Source organism: Paralichthys olivaceus, chromosome 5 (genome assembly GCF_024713975.1).
Source record: "Paralichthys olivaceus isolate ysfri-2021 chromosome 5, ASM2471397v2, whole genome shotgun sequence".
NCBI lineage: Eukaryota > Metazoa > Chordata > Actinopteri > Pleuronectiformes > Paralichthyidae > Paralichthys > Paralichthys olivaceus.
Genome location: NC_091097.1, coordinates 12390167 through 12409586, shown reverse-complemented (window position 1 = coordinate 12409586; position 19420 = coordinate 12390167). Strand labels below are relative to the sequence as shown.

The following is a 19420-nucleotide window of genomic DNA, read 5'->3' as shown; positions in this document are numbered from 1 at the left end:
AGGAATATCCCCTGATTCATCCGTCTATAGATTAGGGTTGATGACACGCAACAGATGCAAAAAAAAACAAACAAATGAAAACAAATTTATTCCAATGAAAAAGCAGTAACACACACATAGAGGACATGGGTGAAGATGTCAAGAGATGTTGTGGTGATTAGAGCTGAAGATGTGCTGTAAACATGATCGGGGGATCTCCGCAGCGGAATTAATGGCTGCTCCACCTCTCTCCTAAATGCAGAGGATTTGTTGCCTCCTGCTGCATTGTGCATGTGTGAAAGGAAGAGTGCGGGACCCAATTTTCCGGACTTTACCCGCAGGTCATGTCTGAAAACGGCTTAAGTGGTAGTAAAGGAGAGAGCCAGAAATCTAAAGTGTTAATACAGGAACCATTTATGCTCCATATAGTAAGGGTTAAAGCCAAAAAACATGCCCGGTTCTTGTTTGCTTTGAGGACATTGTTTACCACTGACATGGGTTGCCAGTTTCATTACCTGTGACCATACATGCAAGACTCATATGAAACTCTCTGTCTTCACTGTCTCACCTTGATCAGAGGAGTCACTCTCTGCAGGGGAGCTCTCTCCCTCTGCCATGGCGTCCTGTCTGTGGCCACGGAGAATCCTCGATCTGGAGGAGGAGGAACCCTGTGTCATGGTGGTGGATTCCTTTTTGCGTCCATGTCGCACCTGCCCAGTCCAGCTCTCCTGAGGGCCGCTGTCAACACTGGCTGCTAAGAAAGTTTGCGAAACAAATCACAGTTCAAATGTGAGTTAAGGAATATTGGTGGAACATCAAGAATTCAATAATTGAACAAAGCAGCGTGGGGCACAATCTATATTTCTACCTGTGTCACTTTGTCCCCCTGACTCTCGTCGGGATTCCACTTTGTTTGTGCCCTGGCTTCTGTGTCTGTGCTTGGGGTTAGAGTTGCAGGACGAAACCTCCTTGTCCCTGGAGCCAGTCCCTGAGAGATTCTTTTTCCCCTGGGCTCTCTGTTTGAGCTGAGCCACATCGCTGGCCAGCTTGGAGCTGAGCACGCTGTGAAGACTGCTTTTTCTGCAGCCCTGCACTTTTATCTGCTGCAACAGAGAGAGATGAGAGAGCCAGAGAGGGCCGGTTACACTCCCGGTCACAGCAGCTGCAAAAGCATCAGGACGTCAGAGGGAGAGGACTCTCATTTGCTCCCACACAGAAAAGAAAAAGGAACAGCAGAAGCCTCAATGAAAAAGAGATATTAATATGGAGAGCAGAGGATTTGACTCCTGGGGGTAGCACCTAATTAGAAATCGTGTGCAACAAAAGAGTATATCAAATACAAAGAAACAAAGACGGCCCTGTTTCATTTCTAGTTGCACAGAGGACAAGAGGGAGGAGGACAAGGGGACCCTAACCTGTGAGCTGCTAAGTCTCTCAAAGCCTCGACTGGACAGCCTCTTCTTCCTTCTCTGGCTGTCTCCGCCCGCTCCGAGGTCCTCAGGCGACAGGGCAAGCCCCACCCCCATGGACCTGCCAGTCAAAACAAGGGAGATGCATTCATTAGAGAAAAATGGTGGCAGTATGAAAGAAAAAGAGGGGGTAGAACATCACAGGGGAAAACAGAGTTGAGTCACCTCTCTGTGGGATCTGATAACTCTCCTTTCTCTGTCTGATGAACAGAATGACAAAAAGGAAAAAAAGGAGAGCCCAGTGTCTGAGCCACACACTTGAAAAATTGGGATCTAACAAGGACCCTGGGATTGTTTGAGGGCAGTGTGGCATAATGAGCCTTAACGCCACATCTAGGGAGTGTCATTGCGGCCTGTGAAGCACTGCATAGCTTTGAAAGATACACTGAACGGTTGGAGGGCATAGCATTTGTTTGCAGCACCATTGTTCTCAGTGAAAATCGTAGCTCTCTAGTTGCATTTTCACATCACTGTGGCACACTCTTTCCCCTACGCTGAGCAGCATCACAGGCCAGCCACTCCAAATACCCCTTGAATTTCCCCCTGGAAGCGTGCCCACAGACCACACCGACATGAGCCTGGCCATGTCCAAACAAAAGATTAACTTCCCTTCTCCTGGTGAGCGTGCAGCCTCGGAATTTTACAGAGTAAGCAGTGTTTTAAATGTGACATAGGTAAATAAAGTATATCCAGAATTTCATGCTATGTCTTTGTCTGCATATATTTCTGTGACTACACATTGCGTGGGATCAAATATGTGCCTGCTTCCTTGTCGCATTCATCACAGAAACCCAACCCGTTGGCCTTGTGTGTGAATCTGATCATCGTAGTGTGTGTGTGTGTGTGTGTGTGTGTGTGTACGTCTGTAACAGAACGTGAGGAGAATGAAGGTGATTGTCTGGGAGTCGGAATGTCTGCCCATTGACTGACAGGAGAGCGACAGAGGCAGCAGTGGAGTGTGAGTTGTCCCTGTGAGGCAGATCCCGCCAAGGCTTGCCTCACGCTGCTGACAAACACAATGTGACAGAGTCCCACCCCACTGTGGGGGGTTGGTGGGGCTGAGCGTACAGTGACTAATTAAACAGAATTGATTAGCAGGGTTTGCTGGCAAGCAGAAGTTCTCTGCAGCCCCCCCACCCCCCCAATCAAAGTAGCACCACAAAGGACCGTAGTGCTCTACCCATAGGCATAACAGAGGCACGCACGAAAAACAAACAATGCCGGGATAAATGCTCATAAGCACACAGCTGCATCCAAACCACATGCACAGATGCATAGAATGCGCAGGCGGACAGGCAGGAATACATCACTGACTCCAACATTGCCACTCGCACTCCCTGCGGTTCCAGCTAAATAAGCTAAGGAAGGAGATAGGCTGAGCTCTTACCCACTGACCCACTGCCCTTCATCATAGCACCCAAGCATCAGCATCTTGTTGTGGCATGAGTGGCAGGTGCAGTACACGTTTTTACGTAACCCTGCCATGTAACGCAACATGGAGCTAATCAGTCCCCAGTCTGCTTGCCTGTTCCTTGCTCAGAAGTGTCATGTCATTCTCTACTGCGTCGCACACACACACACACACACACACACACAGCAGACACTAAACAGAGAACAGCCTGGATCCCTTGAAAAGTAAAGGCGTCTGAGCTGTGGCTCAAATTTTAACACAATAGAGTCACACTGCAGTTTACTGTACAACACGACACCACAACCCCCCCGCGTGGGCCCCAACCCTCCCCTCCACCACCCTTCGCTGCAGGGCCCTGGCCCGTTACCCTTTCATTTGAGTGTCATTGTCACCCAGCATCAGCGTCCCCACTCCGATCAGTGCTGGCCTGGCAAGGGGGCAGGGGTGCATGGGCGGAAGGAGAGTGGAGGTGACATTGCAGAGGGGCAGCTGGGAACACTATGGACCGTTGCCCAGAAACCACAGTGAGAAACGGAGAGAGGGAGGAGAAGATGGAGGGAGCGAGAATGCTGCGAGGTGACATTTAGTGCTCTAAGCCTTTCCAAACCCTGACGACAAGGCTAATTGAAGCCTGACAGCAAACCTTTATCCCCGAGGCCCGTTTGGTTTATCAGTTCCCGTGCCACACACAAACAGCGCTGATACCCCTGTTTTGACTAAAGCTGACACTTGAACTTTTAAAATGTCAACAGCATATTTTGAAATAAAGTAGGGTTTTTGTTTCTTGCATATCCGTGAATCTTTTTTTTAATATTCCCCCTATTTCCCCCTTATTCTACTGTTCATCTCACCGCGTTCCACAACCTGCTTTATTTATTTTTTTCTCTCACACACACATGTTGTATGAAAGCTCTAAATGTCAGTTCGAGTGGCTGGACTGTCTGATCGTCACATTATCCTTTGGACTCCCGGTGACCCCGTGGGGCTGTAATGGCAGTGGTGTGTCACATTCCTGCTGCTGGGACAGATTACAGGAGAATTCACAGTACTCTAATTACATCCTCTGCCTGTCATCTCCCTCCAGCCAGCCAGCCACCCCTCCCACCTTCGAACACTGCCCAGCTAAGCTAGACATGCACCGAAGTAATGCCACTGTGGTTTACAGTTTGCCGTGTTGAAACCTCATCAGAGTCATGGGTATGTATCGTTTACATATCACACATACACCAAATGTTTTTTACTCTCACATACATGCAACTGAAAACAATCATGCACCAATAAACATCAGTGTTTAATTAATCAGAAGTGGACTTCCATAAGTGGTTCAGCTGTATTCCCCCATTTCCTGTTTATGCCAGTGAGAAGCCAGTCCTGTATGCCAGTGGCACAGAGGGGCTTATCAGGCAGCACTGGACTGCATCCAGCCAGCATAGACGGGCTGGCCGACACTCACTTGACTTTTCTTTGGCCCTCTGATGAGGACACTGGACCTGTGGTGAGGGTGGGTTTCCGCTTCCTTGGCCGACCCGGTCCTCGTCGCGCTGGGCTGCGTGGGGTTTCCTCCTTCCTGCTTGCACATACAAGATGTAAAGGACAGAGAGAGGAACTCCTGAGATACATAATATAACTACACACCAAAGGTCAGCACAGCAAAGAACACAGGAATAACACAGAAAGGAATCCTCAGCGAAAAAGGATGTTTGAATTGCACTTTTATTGTGAGGGGTGGAAATAAGCCATAGGTAAAGGGGGATAAGGTCCCACTCACTGGTGATCATGCTTCCTCTGAAGTTTGGCCAGCTCCTTTTGCTTCTCTTTGTAGCGGCGCTGTAGCTCAGCCAACTTTACACGCATTGCAAGCTCAGGACCATCCATTGTTTCCATGCTACCTTTGGCCGGGCAAACCTGAAGTACACAGTAGAATTTATTTTTAAAATTAAAAACAACATTTTACATTAACAATGGCGCGCCGTAAATTCAGACTTACTGGTTCGTTACGAGGCGTCCAGCTGCATTTCCGACGCAAGTTGAGGATCTTGCGGGCGGGGAAGTGTCGCCCTGAACCCGCAGTGCTGCCTTCCTGGGTGCCCATCTCCAGTGCACGAGCTGTGGCCAGGGTAGCAAGACTCTGGAGGTCAAACATCAGCAACTCATCTTCTGTGAGGGAAAAAATAAACATGGATTCGATTCACATTTATGCTCGATTTAAATACAGCTGAACTAAAGACACTTTGCTTGTGCCCTGGCTTCTGTGTCCATGCTCATGTCAAAGTAAGCAAGAAATGTAGTGGGGTGTTTGTGCATGTGAGTGGTACATGTGCACATTAATTGTCAAATATTGTACATGTAGTTCCTAAATTCAGCATTAACCATATTATATAGTGAATAAATTGTGAGAGAAAGACATTGAGGGAAATTATGTATATCCAGCCAGCAGGGGTAACAGCATTATCATGGAGCTGGAGAAATGTGACACTGTCTTATGTCTTTACAGGAATTTAACAAAAATACTGATGATCCTTACTAAGTACTTGTTTTGTTAAAGACTACTGCTGCGACATGTGCCGCTTCTCCGAGCTGCCGACAGTATTGCATCACAGAGACAACATCACAGACTCTGGAATCAGTTGATACCTTTTTTTTTTTTTTTTAAAGAAGCCTCTATTGGGAGCAGTTAAATGCATTAGGATGCTGTGGTAAACACAAAACATCCTTTTGCATGAATAAAAAAAACAAAAACACATTGCGCTTTGAAAACAAGGAAGCTTTTAAAGGCACTTTAAAACAATGGGGTCTAATTAGCCAGGCAATGCCCCAGGGTGCTGAAAACATCGACTGCTTTTGTGATTACACACTAACTTTCAGTAACATGTTGTGTTTGGGAGAGTGGAATGCCAACCAGTGTGTTTCTTTTTTTCCTTTTTGTTTAAGTGTGTATTTGCGGTTGCGTGTGTGTTTTATGTGTGTTTGGGCGTGCGTGTGATTGTGCGCACGTTTGGATCAAGCAGCGGCAGGATGGAGAGACAGAGAGAACAGCTCCCTAAGGAAAGCTGGAAGGGAGAGAGGGAATGAGAACGGGGAGGTGTACACCCCTTGCTTGCCGTTCAGCCCTGTCCTCCTGCTTCTTCTCCCTCTCCTGAGACCTCTGCATCGTTAGAACAGCCTTTTAGGAAATAAAAGTGCCTTTAACACACCAAAGAAGAGGAACGGCAAGCAGGCATGCAGACAGCTTCTCTGGGGACATGTTCGAATCCACCAGAGGCTCTTTAGACCAGCAGGAAGAGAGGAGAAACTGGGAGGGAACACAGAGCGACCGAGGCAAGGCCTAAGGGGGGAGTGGGACTTTGTCACAGAGGATGCAAAGGAAAAGGAGTGTAAACTCTGAGAGAGAAATGCATTCTGCTGATAAGAGTGTGTTCCTGTGTGCATGATAATGTGTATAAGTAATGGAGGATCCACTGTCCCTCACCCTGGCTTTTCCCACAGGTGCGCTTCCGCTGTTGCAGCTCTAGATCTGCCAGCTCACTCAGAAGCTCCATACCCTGGTGGGGGTTGGGCTGCGATGGAGCAACTGATGGGGTGCTGAAGGGGAACATGGGAAATGGAGGAACGTCTGTGCAGAAGGCAGCAGCAATAAGCAGCTCCAGACTCCAGTAACACGGCACAAGAGGTTTGTGGGGCACCGAGACAGTTGTCTGGCTCGGAGAGGAAGCTGAGGCTGGGGAAAGACACACAAATTCCACTGAGGCGTCATCAGCGGTCATCTCATTCTCGCGCTGCTGCTCACTGTCCTTTGCTCCGTCAGGGGCCGGGGACTGCGGCTCTGCAGCTGCAGGGGAAGCTGGGGCAAGCTCAAAGATGGTGGGCAGGTCTGGCTCCTGCTCTCCAGGCATGTTGACCTTTTGAGCCTGCTCCACCTGGGCCCCCTCCCCCACCGCCCCATCATCATCTTCCTCTTCCAACGTGATGACAGCCTCTGGCCTTTCAGACTCCTCTGTTGACAGGGAAACTGGACAGGAAGCAGCCTCGCACACTGGGCTCTCAGCAGGGGGGCAAACCAGCACCTCCTCCTCAGCAGGCCTCTGCTCCTCCACCTCCTCCTTCCCAGGCACAAAGTTGGCTGCTACCTCCGCCTCCTCCTTCTGCTCCAGAACTCTGTCGACCACCATTCCCTCCTCTTCCTGCCCCGCTTCCTCAGGTGGGAGTGGCTCTGAAAGAGGCCTGACCACCGCTTGGCAGTCTAGCTCCTCCTCCAGCCTGGAGAGAGGTTCAGGAGCATGCTCAGCAGGCTCCACTTGGACTGCTTCCAGGTCGGCTGGCTCAGCCAGTCGAACATCCTGAGGGGAAGGTCCGCTCCTATAGCCCATGGCAATAGCAGGGTAGGTGTATCCTGGAGGCAAGTCTATAAAGAGAAAGAAAAATAGATAACAGAATCATTAATATTGGCTACATGATTAAAAATATAATATAATGCAGTTACCATCTATCATTTCATCTGATGCATTACAGACAGCACCATTTTTCTTGAAGAGATTGTTACATGCAGAGGTGATGAACAGAACTAAAATTCTTGCTCTTCAGGCCCACTGTGAACTTAACTCCCTTGCTACCTTTGAGGTCACGAGGGGTGAAAAAACAGGAAAAGGAAATGAAGTAGCACGCTGCCTTGATCTCCCAGCAGTGGGATGGGGAGAGGACCACATGCAACCTTTTTTGAGTGTTTTTTTTCTTTAAAGTGGGCCAGGCCTTTGGTTTATCCGGGCGCCTGACACAATTCCTCTGGCGTGCGCCGGCCGTTAGCTCGACATTAATGATGATGAAGAGAGTGCTGTGCCCGTGGGGGTGGAGGAGAGGCGAGGGCTGCTATTGAGGTGTTTCTCAGTCATTACTGAGGTAACAGTACTGGAAAGCCCCAGCTCATCTGGCAGTCATTTTCTGCAGCTTAGAGCTGTTCGGTCAATCAGGGGCTTGCCAACAGAGTCACCCGCACACAATATAACAACACCAGCAGGAAAAACTGATTGTTAACAGTGACTATTCCATGTACATTGGGTATCATGTACAAGGTGTACAGCTATATCACAGAGTTCACTATCGTTATTCTGTCACTGTGTCAGACTTCAGTTTAACATTTGTAACTGGTTGCATCTTAATCTGATTACAAACAGCATGTTCTTTGAAAGGCTGATGTTGTCAGTGCTGCTCATGCTTACACCATTCTAGAAAATGATAAGGCAGATTTGTATACTCTAGAATGCATATTGGTGCTTTTGTTTATACTCACCAGGCTCCAAAGACTCTGGATAAACCTGTGGGGGCTGACCCTCCACTCTCTTGTCCTGAGAGTCGGCGCCCTTGGGCATCTGTGGTGGGGCAGGGCTGATGGCGGGTGAGTGAGGGGCCGCTGTGGCGGGGCTGAGAGCAGGGCAGGGTGTCGAAGGAGTGCTTTTGGGATGCGCTCGCAGGGAGGGGGACTGGCAGCAAGGGGACAGGTGAGCAGCACAGGCCCCAGGGGGAGAGGCGTTCCTCTGGGGCGGGTTATAGGAGTAGGGCTTAGCAGGTTTGGACGTTCTGGGTTCTGAAATGAGTTCCTCCAGCTCAACTGAGGGCTCATTTGTCCTCTTCTGCATCTGTGACATTGAAAATGAAATCATTTTAATATTATACATCGGCTGAAGGGTCCTACAGACAACCTGTCAATCTTAAGCAAATCATTTTGTATAATAGCAATTCAATAATCACGTCATTGTAATCTAGTCATGAAAATAAAAAGCTACTTTCTCCGCAGCCTAAATTCACTGACTTTCTTTATCCCTGTGAGGAAATCAGCATATCCCAGAAAAACATTAGAGGAATTAAAAATAGTTGTGTGAGAATATACGCTGATTATTTGAGACTTGTCCTATTTTGTATAGACAGATCTTTGGCAGCTTATGTTGATTAAACTCTTGTTTCTTGTATATTTTGACTGTGTAATCACCTGTGCATTGTGAGAGGCTTGATGTTGCATGTCCATGCCATGTGTAGCTCTGTGATGCTGCTGCTGCTGTTGCTGCTGCTGCTGCTGCTGTTGAGGTTGAGGCTGTAGCTGCTGTGACGGGTGGCTCTGGTGCTGATGTTGATGCTGATGTTGGAGCTGTTGATGCTGCTGGAGAGCATACAGCTCCTGTTGCCGTAGAAACTGGGATCGGGAGTACACAGCAGGATGTTGCATGTGGGAGGGTGGGCCCCGGGCGCCGTACACAGGGGGCCACAGCCCTTGCTGCTCCATCACATCTAATGAGAAAAAAGGAGGAGGAATGTGACAGAGGCTACCTTAGAACTAAAAAAAACAACACTTTTCATACACATCAACACCAATACAACAGTGTTTTATCCATATGTCTCATTATCTTCCTCCCACACAACATTTCCAAATACTGAAACCATTATGGATCATTTAAAAATCATTGAATTCACATTTTATTATAACGACAAATCTTTAAAAAAAGATAAAAAATGAGATTTTCGACTTCCCACAACATCTCCCCAGGCAACACTAATCCCACACTCTCTCCTGCTCTGAACAACGGAAAGCTGTCTCTTAAGAACTGCCTAGAGAATTTGCTGGAATGCAGTGAAAAAGTCATGACAATGATGAAATGCGAACAGATGACGGTTATAGACTGATTAGGGGTCAAAATACTGGGGTGGGTAAGCGGGTTTGTCTCGCCGGAGCATTCCGTTCAGCCTGTTCGCCGAAAAGTCCCACCTGCCCGGACAAACCACAGGAGGGGGTCAACGAAAGAGCTCAGCAGGAAGCTTGGTTCCCATGTCTGTGATTGGACAATGTTTTTCAATATGTGGCTTTGAGGACTAGTACAACTTAAAGATGCTGCTGCTATGACAGAGGTCCCACTTGGGTAATAATAGGCCCACACAGTAATATGAGCAAAACTGGCATTTTTCTATTCTCTGTATTTAATGGACTTTTCCCATAAACAGTTATGTCCAATTTGACTCACTCTTCCACCCTTTTTGCTGAGACATTGCAAAAATCCTTGTTCAGTGACATAAAGTTGGACACGCAAATGTTTCCTGTGGGAAAGCTTGATGCACGTCCTCTCTCAGCTGAAACTCCTGTGGAGTGCAGCAGGAAACATAACGCTGAAGATTGTGGGCTAATTAAATTTTGCAGCCTGTTCACCGAATATGTGTCCACTAGGACTGCTGAGAAGCTTTTCTTTCCTGTACTCTCACACTTCCTTTTCCTGCTTGTGTGGTACGAGTGTATACATGCAGGTGTGTGTGAGTGTTTGTGTGTAGCCTATGTGGGTGCACCCTGACCCGTTGAGAGCACAATTCCTGTTGGGCCAAGCAGATGGTGAGCAGGAGATTTTGGAACAGTACACATGCACATGCTGCCTCAGTGGAAGCATAGGCATAAAACACAGGTTAGGGACATCCATTTTTAAGGTATGTTTTGGCATTGCACCTTTATTGACAGGACAAATGTTAAAATTAAGACTCATTTGTTTTAAGTGGAATAAAAAATAAGCTTGGTTTTACAGGAGAGATAAGGGGTATGACATACCCAGGTGATGGGTTGCAGGATGGGCAGGGGGCTCAGTGGGCAGGACAACCAGCTGGCCAGAGGGATCCTGAGGCAGAGGCAAAACCGGCTGCAGGGGGCCTGGCATGGCTGCAGAGAAACCTGGGGGCAGATTCTGGTGCAGGGCTGTATGACCTATACCTGCTTTATTAAAGGATGACAGTTTAGATCATGTAACCCTCATATTCCTCGTAAAAAAACAGCTACAACCATACTGTGACTACTGTTGGTTAATCTCCAATGGAAGATGCTTATGTTGAAATTATTGCCAACATATGATTATCAATAAAGGCCAAACATATCAATATCCTCTTACCATAAGAATGACCACTCATCCAGAGTGATGGACTCCCAGTTCTTGGCATCCAATGATGGTGAGCAGAATGTGCAGCAGGATCTCCTAATTGGCCAGACTGGAGGGAAGTCCCGCCTGGGACCATGAGATGAGAGGTGAGGTCAGCGTGACAGCTGTTAGAGGGATGGATCCTTGCAAACTCCACCCTTTCCTTATTATCCCTGATATCAGGAAGAGACAAAGATCAAGAAATCAAAACGAAAACCAGGGTATTGAAGACTTGAGTTGTATATGAAGGAATGGTTTCAGTCGTTCACCTGATGTATGGATCTCTCTCTCTGTCCAAACAAGTTAGACCTATCTGTTCCCCACTCATCCTCTTCCTCTCCTCCTCTGTGGTGGGATCTGAAGAATACATGGAGCGGGGCAGTCCTGTGAGACAAACATTAACTTAACCATTAGCTTTCACTGCTTTGTCTCTTGGTGTAGACCTATTCCCAAGTCTCACACCATTTTTCAAAACACTGTTGTGATTCACAAGAGACTTGAGATAATGTGCTCATTAGTTTGTTCCACCCAACAGATATTTGACTCTGCTTTTCTAAAGCCACCTTTTTGAATACACTCTATTTTATGGCCTAATACTTATCATTCCTGTATTTGTTCCTCAAACATGAAATCAGTTGACAATTCATGCTAGGACTTTTAATGGACATGGACAAATGGGTAAGGAGTCCTAACAAAGACACATATCTGTTAAAGATAATGCACATTTAATATATTAATATTTTATTATTATATTAAGATTTAAATATAATAATGGTGCTTCAGAGTTTATTTTTGATTGGACATGCTAAATTAAATAAACATAATTGTGTGTTTTGCTTTTTTTTAGGCAAATTTAGGAATTGTCATATGATGTGATATTAGTAATAACAACCTTTCTTTTACTTAGATTTTTCATCTTGAGATTCAACAATTAATAATTATGAAAAGTGTTATTTTGTTGAAGGGCAAACAAAATAAAAGCTGAGAATAACTAAACAGAATTTTTTATGTTTTTTTTTTTTAAATCTGGTTTTATAGTCATATTCTTCAACAGGTAGGTCCTGATTAGGTCACACAAACAAAATCTTGTTTATGAGGCAGTGACCCTGACTGCTTACCTTTCACAGAAGGATGTACCCTGCCCTGCCGGCTGTTGGGATGACCGTCTGTTGAGCGACAAGTTGGCTCCCTTTGTCTGGCCACCGCCACTGCAATTCCCACCGGTGGCTGTCGCACCTCACTTTCTCCATGACCTGCTTCCCCAATATCTCGGCTCCGTCCACTGTAATCAGGGCGCTCGTTGTCATTGGCCGGGCCCTTCCTGGAAGGTAGAGTCTGTTTGTTGCCCTGCAGTGCACAACTCCCACCAGCAGGACCTGACTTGAGGTTTCCCAGACCCCCAAATGGGCTTTTCTGGGAAAGGAGCAGTGGCTGTTGCTGGTTGCTGTACTTTAGTAAGCTTTTCATGGCACTGCTCTCCCCCTGGGTCTGACCCTGGGGCTCAGGCTGCTGCTGTTGCTGACTGAGGGGAGGTGCAGGGAGAGGCTGGGGAGGAGGCAAGCTCATACCCGGCTGCTGCTGCTGCTGCTGCTGCTGCTGCTGCTGCTGCTGCGAGTGTTGCACACCAGTGCTTCCTAACTCCATGTAGGACTTCCTCTGCTCCTCCTCGGGTTGTGACATATGGTGGGGGGGCCTCATAGTCCAGGGTGGCACTTGGGGCTGTTGGTGGTGGTGCTGCCCACTGCTGTTGCTGTAACCATACGGAGACATGTCCATCTTTCTTTTCATCTCCTGACTTGTCCCCTGGTTCAAGTCTGCAGGAGAAGAAGCTTCAGGGCCAGGCCGGCCATGTTGCTGGTGGCGTATCCTGGCTACCTTTTGACCATCTCTCTGTAAGGAGCAGCTACCTCCTGGACTAGGGCCATGGGCTGCTCCAGCCCCACTATGCTGACCCATGCTTTTACTTCCAAGTGGTGAGGCATTAGGTGGGGGTCCTGAATGGGAACAGTCTCTGTAAGGGGAAGTGTTTACAGAATGAGAGACAGAGTGTCCAGCCTTGGGCCCCTGGGGCAGCGAGGATCTGAAAACATCCATGTCCACACCATTGTTGATACACTCAGCACTGCGTGATCGTACTACCTGGTGCTGCTGTTGGGGATGTGGGGGCTGTTGCTGTTGGGGAGGTGGAGGAAGCTGTGAGGGCTGAAGATGTTGGTGATGGGACTGCATCCAGTCTGGAGCCTTCTCTGCTTTTCTGTAAGCGTGCTGCTGCTGCTGCTGCTGCTGCTGCTGTTGCTGTTGTTGTTGTTGTTGTTGTTGTTGTTGGTGCTGTTGTTGCTGTTTTCTATGCCAACTATTATGATGCCCACTGCCTCCATTCTTTTCTATTACCTTCTCCTTGGCATTACCACCTCCCCCTCCATTGCCCACACCATGGCAGTCAGGGTTACCAAGCTGGAATGGCCCACTAGTTTTGTCCCCCAGATCTGCCACAGATGGCACAAATGTAGGTCCTGTGATTTTAGGCTCTCGCCCCACATTGGCTGCCCCCCTCTCATGTGAAGCAGGGTTGGCTAGAGGAGCAGAAGGGGGCGGACAGAAGAAGTCTGGATGGTGGTGTGTATGGTGGGAATGATGTGGGTGGTGTGGGTGGCTGGGGTGAAGCTGAAGGCAGTGGAAGCCCCCTGGGTGAGGATGTGTATGGGGGTGAGCGTGAGGATGCGGATGGGGGTGTGCCCCACCTGCAGCAGAACCCATGTGTAAGGGTGGGGGTACAGAGTAGGACAGAGAGTGGTGGAGTTGTGCCTGACCCCTTTCCAGACAGTCCGAAGATTGTTCACTAATTCTCATCTCCCCACTTACCCCCTCTTTGGTGCAGCGGCTAATGCCACTGGACCCCATATGTCTGCCCTGGCCGCTACCACCACCTCCCATTGACCCTAGGGCTGTGCCCTCTCCCCCACAGCTGGTCATGGAGGCCTTAGCCCCAGCCCCAGTTCCAGTATCTCCATTTTGTATCTTGCCATTGTGCAAGCAGGCACTGAGGGGTTTGCCCATACTCTGTGGATGTTCCTTGCTGTACTCCATTGCTAGTGATGCTTTGTGCCTCTCCAGGGCCCGACTGTTGACCTCCTCCAGGGGCAGTGGGTGCTGTGGGTAGTGTGGGTGCTGCTGATGGGAGTGGGAATGGTGGTGGTGTGTGGGCTGGGGTGGCTGGTGGCTGTGGTGCTGTTGCTGCTGATGTCTCTCCTTTGCCTCCTGTTTGCTACTGGACCTCTCCTTGTCCTTCACAGGTACCACTCCTCTTTCGACAGACCCCTCTTTAAGACCCTTATGTAGCCCCGTCCCCACCCCTGCATCTCTGTCTCTGCTGCAGGACCCCTGAGAGTGGCCTGAACCTGCCCTGGACATTGGTGGCAGACTGTGATTGGCTGAGATGAGAGGAGGCTGGGACGGGAGACCTCGAAGGTAGAAGTTCTCTGAGAGTAGAGGGAAGGCAGGGCAGCAAAGACAAATGCATTAGTGAAGAAAGGAAAAGGCAATGACAGAATTTGATTATTCAGCATGATAGTGTCCCTAGGCATTCTTATATCAGTATCCCACATCAAATTATACCATACCATGTTGAATAAATTGGATTTAACTATGTTATTTGTCTGATTGAATTTTAATCATCTCATGTCTCACCTTTTTGGGTGTCATAGAAACGGTGCTGCCCATAGAGAACTCCACTGTTGGCATGGTGATCCAGGTGGCTCATGGGAAGGAAAGTGTGGGCCAGACTCCCTGAGAATCGAGGATACCCTGGAGCTGCTGAAAAGGATAGTGGAGAGAGGGAAAACAGAATTGATAAGACAGGACAATAACCACCGCGATGCAGTTATCCAGACTAACCCAGTATAATCCTTCAGGTCCAATGCAGCTGGTGGTGTTCATACGCAAATAAGTACCGGCTCTGCCTGTAATGTTTGCCTTTCCTGCCTGAGTTTACAATGTAAACAATACAAGACAAGCTTGGAGATTGCTGTGGTGTATGAAATTTGTCTTTGACAGATACGGCCGTTTCTTTATCTCTCTCTCAAAAGCACCTCTATCCATCTGAACAAAGTGATAAAGACAGATTTGAAGGTTGTGTTTGTAGTGAAATGAGAGGTGGGCGGGTGACCTTTACTAACCCACATCATGGGTAAAGGTCATTCAGATGTTGGGCCTGGAGGCCAGTAAACCTGGGCTTATTACATCAAGCCCATCTGGAGGACGTTTACTCCACAACCAAACACAAGACTCATTTTGCCATGGGACATTCAAAATCACAAAGGAAATGTTGAGTAGAGGCGAAAGGAGAAAGAAAACATGGCTGAAGATGAAAGCTCATTATGATTTTAGAGAAACAGAATCACTATCACATTCCACTTCCACTGTAGTTGGGTAAATAAAACATCTTATGTTTAAATATTTTTGTACTACTGCAAAGAGGAGAAGTAGAGTAAATCATAAACAGGGTATTATGGCTATAATGTGATACACAAATAAGAAAAAGAAAACAATCACTATGGGTGTTTTTCTGCATATGTGTTGTTTCTGTGTGGGACAAACCGGTTGACTACTGTCCACCAGCACATAAGCATCTCAGTGACCTTTATGTCCAGGTGCTTCATGTCTCCTTCTCCCCGCTTCTGCACCTGTTTCCCCCTCAGCTTTACTTTTAAACACAACTCACAGATGGAATGAAGGAAGGGGGAGGGGGAGAAAGAGAGGAATACATGGCTCTGGGAGCTAAATGAAAGACAGACGTATTTGTGTTGGCAAGCCTGTGACCTGATCCCGTAAAGCGCAGATGCACTGTGTAAGCGGCGCAGTGTTTTTTTTAGTTTTTTTTTTTTTTACGTCAGCTCCGCGTGTTGAACGTCTCACTTTCTGCCAGTGGAACAATGGAGCCGATGCTGTGGGACCAGCTCTGGGGAGGGAGGAGTGTTATGGTGGGCTTAATGACCTCGTCTCAGAGCAGCCTCCGCATCCTCCAATTTTAATTAATGAAATGCATAGAGCGGGCCAACAGCCCTGCAATAACACAGGAGGTGCTGCTTTCCGAGGAGGGCAACGGGGCAATAATTACATACCCTCACTTTTTCTCTCTGTTTCTTTCTTTCACCTATTTTTCTACCTCTCTTCCCTCTCTCCCATTTTGTCTCTGTTTCTTTATTTTCTGTCATGATTAATAATCGCACACATTTCTGCCAATTCATCTACAGATAGAGGAGGGAGAGGAATCCTTTGTTCAAGACATTTTTCTCTGATTTGGGGAGGGAGAAGAGCAGAGAGCTGTTTGGCAGTCTTTATCCAAGCTGAGAGAGGGGCTTTTTTTTCTACGGCAGCATGTTGTTTGTGAGCGTGACGATCGACGGCGTAATCCCTTTTCACAGCGTTGTCTGGCTGTGCCCGATAATGCCAGCCCGCTCAGTTTCAGCATGCCGTCCACTGGGGCAGCAAGAGGGGGACTGCTGGGCACGGCAGAGCCCATTCAGCCATTAATCTGGCCTGGACAAGGGAAGCTGCTGCTTCTGCTGCAGGCGGCATGAGCAGGGTCTTAGTGCAGTCTGCTGACTGCACAGCAGCCTGCTCTCTTTTGCTCCCTCCACACATTCACACATAAACAAGTCAGCATCCGGAAGTGAATGACAGAGAGGAGTTCACAGGACATGCCATCCTTTCCATGGGCATGAGGCAGAATGAACAGTAGTGCGTCCCATAGAGGGATTTGTAGAAGTTCTGAAGGTATTTCTCACAGCACAGTGGGATGAGAGAAGCAGGCCAACAAGGAGGACAAAGAAGAGGTCTGATAAAGAACAGCACCGAGAGGAAAAGGAGAATTAAGCCTGCTGAATTGGAGGCAGGCGACAGAATTTTTCGATAGCATCCTCTCTCCACTCCCATCACTCTTAAGACACCACCACATACAATTACTGATGAGGGTTTCTTTATTTTTGTTAAAAGGCAAAATAACACAAAGGCCAAATTGTATATTATCTGTGGCAAAATGGCTGTGCCATTTCAGAGATAGAGAGATAGAAGGGCAGAGAGACAGAATGGCAGAGGAGGACCAGGAGGAGAGGAGCAGGCTGAGCTGCCTGTCAAGTCTGCTAATTGAGAAAAAGTGACAGAACCATCAAGACAGAGAGGGAGGAGAAGCAGAGAGAAGACTGGAGCTGTTTGGTGGAGGAGGGGCAGTGCTGTAGTGGATCTCCTCAGGTTTGACTAATTGAAAGGAAGGGATGCAGGCTGGCACAAGAGAGAGAGAGAGAGAGAGAGAGAGAGAGAGAGAATGAAAGAGGCAGCAGTATGTAAGGGAGGAGAGGTGGGGGGTGCAGCTTAAATCCCACAAAAGGAAAAGCTAGCAACTGCTCACAGAAGGAAAGATGGACAACTGAAGATAGGCTTGGAAAGGCGTATCAAACAGAAGTGGATTAGACAGGTGTGTGCATGCATGTGTGTCTGTTTGTGTGGAACGTGTGGACAGAGATATGAGACTGCGATTGTTTCTGGCAAAGCGTAAGAAGTCATTTGGGCTGCAGCCAGCTGGCCTCAGGCCTGTGAGGTGACTGCATGGGATTTTTTGTCGTCCATTTTCTCCTCTTTTTATTTCATTTTTTGCACTCAGTTGATTCAGTGAGGTTTATTCAAACTGTTCCATGCATGAAAAAAACATCAATCTTTCGAAAGCTTCGTGGGCCTAATCCTTTTTACCAGGTGTTATTAAAAAACATTTTGCATTACATTTATTAAAGCAGTCGCTACACGACATCTGTCTGTTTTTCCCCCTGTTTAAATTTTTTTTATCCCGCTCTTCTTGCAGCCATTATCATACTGCCGCTCCTCTCTCTAGTGTCAGTGAGTCCACATCTCCCCTCGGCAAATGAACAGACAATCCCATGTGTTGTGCACACAATGGCTGTTACAGTTCTTCAATCAATCAGACGACCTCTTTCATTCCACTCTCCCCTCGGACATTGTGAAAGCCACTTCTTGGCACTTTCACCTTGTACACTGTACACTTTCAACACAATCAATCTTTAAGCAAAAGTTACCACAAAACCAAATCTGTCGACTCTCTCTGCCAAAGTTATTCGGAACCAAAAGGACCTCTGTTGCGTGGAGATGTTATTTATAGCTGTGCTTAATGTGTCACTCAGCTAATGGTTTGTCACTAATGCTCCCAGTAGAGCTGTAGTATGTATGCATAACTGGCCCTCTCTGTATACATACCCAGACATGTCCGTGCACATGTGGATACAGAGTTAACAACACGCCTGCTTCCCTTTGGCCTCCCAGAAAGCTTTTTACTTGGAAATATTGGGAAGTTATTATTTGATTTGAATAAATACAAGGAACAATACATATATGACTGACAGCTTGTTTTTCAAAAACATGGTAAAAGTACTTCTGCTTCGCCAACTGACTCTGATGACATCGTTTGTATTTCAGTAGCGAATCAGATAAAACATGTGCTGCCTTATGCATTTATTTTCCACATTCTGTTTGAAAAAACAGCTACAAGAGCATAAAATAGTAATCTGATCAATAGAATATACATAAGTACAGTAGCCGTTTGTGAGATCTATTTATTTTAAATAAAATACATTTTAGTATTATTCTTTCCGCCAAGGAGGTTTTGATTTTGGACCAGTTGTGTTCCTGTTGTGAGAGGAACATCAAAAAACTATTTGGTAGAAATTTTAGGGCAAAAAAAGGTTTGCCATTGTCTCCTGAACATTGCGGAATCACAAAAATATACCCACAACATGTATCTCTTGATGTCTATCACAGTGTTTTTGTAAATCTAGATTCAGATGAGGGTTTCTTAACCTTTTCTATTATTAAAATCAAACGTTCAGAGAAGATTGTTAAGACCAAAATAAAAAGCTCAAAAAATTATTTTGACTATTGTGCTGGTCAGAAGCTGTCGTAAATGTTTGTTTTTTCCAGTCTTATGCTCTTATTTTATGATAAACCATTTAGATCTCTGTCCCAAATATGTTTTACCAATTTGGGCTCACAATATTTGTGAATCGTAATGATTGAATCTGGAGTGCATCGAGCAATTAAATGACACTTACGCAGCCTAAAGGGGTTTTGTGAACTCACCGGCATATTCAGATGTCAGATGTTATAGCAGGCTTTTGTTTTTGCAGAGAAGGAAAATGCAGTGTTTGCACACAATGCACAAATTTACTTTGTCCAGTGCAAGAGGCTCTGCAGTGGCAACAAGGCACTCCTTCACAATGCTCCTTCTGACTGAGGTTTCAGCTTCTTAGCTCGCCATAAAACTTGCCTGCCTCACATTGCCTCTGACAGAATGTGGTGCTGTGAAAGAGGCTTCTTGGGAACCCAAACTCCTCCAAAGAGTGTTATCTTTATCCAATTCGTTTGTCCTTGGAACTCACCCAGTTTACAGTGTTCCAGCTGCAGTGATGCTTAACACTGGTCTGTTTCATGTGTCCCTGCAAACTAGGCATATTGGCTTGTCACTAGCTTGCCATAAAGAATGAGCATTTCTCAAATTTGTCTTGGAAAGCATGACATTCTACATCTACTTTACTTTTTCTCAAAGGTGATGACACAGATTGGCT

General features: G+C 47.0%; 1 protein-coding gene across 10 annotated transcripts in view; it reads right to left on the bottom strand.

Annotated features, from left to right (window-relative positions):
* Positions 1-19420, bottom strand: part of LOC109634322 (BAH and coiled-coil domain-containing protein 1) — a 65767-nt gene that overhangs the window by 11212 nt on the left and 35135 nt on the right. For 2 of the 10 annotated variants that reach the window (XM_069525421.1, XM_069525427.1), the window contains 14 exons: positions 14481-14606; positions 11912-14272; positions 11063-11177; positions 10767-10966; positions 10433-10594; positions 8840-9135; positions 8144-8489; positions 6329-7261; positions 4847-5016; positions 4628-4764; positions 4313-4426; positions 1395-1509; positions 848-1082; positions 548-733 (listed from right to left, as the gene is read on the bottom strand). In XM_069525421.1, coding sequence (XP_069381522.1) covers positions 548-733; positions 848-1082; positions 1395-1509; positions 4313-4426; positions 4628-4764; positions 4847-5016; positions 6329-7261; positions 8144-8489; positions 8840-9135; positions 10433-10594; positions 10767-10966; positions 11063-11177; positions 11912-14272; positions 14481-14606 — 5496 coding nt within the window. The remainder of the gene's footprint in view (positions 1-547; positions 734-847; positions 1083-1394; positions 1510-4312; positions 4427-4627; positions 4765-4846; positions 5017-6328; positions 7262-8143; positions 8490-8839; positions 9136-10432; positions 10595-10766; positions 10967-11062; positions 11178-11911; positions 14273-14480; positions 14607-19420) is intronic. The other 8 variants (XM_069525424.1, XM_069525422.1, XM_069525425.1 and 5 more) reach the window with 8 other exon arrangements.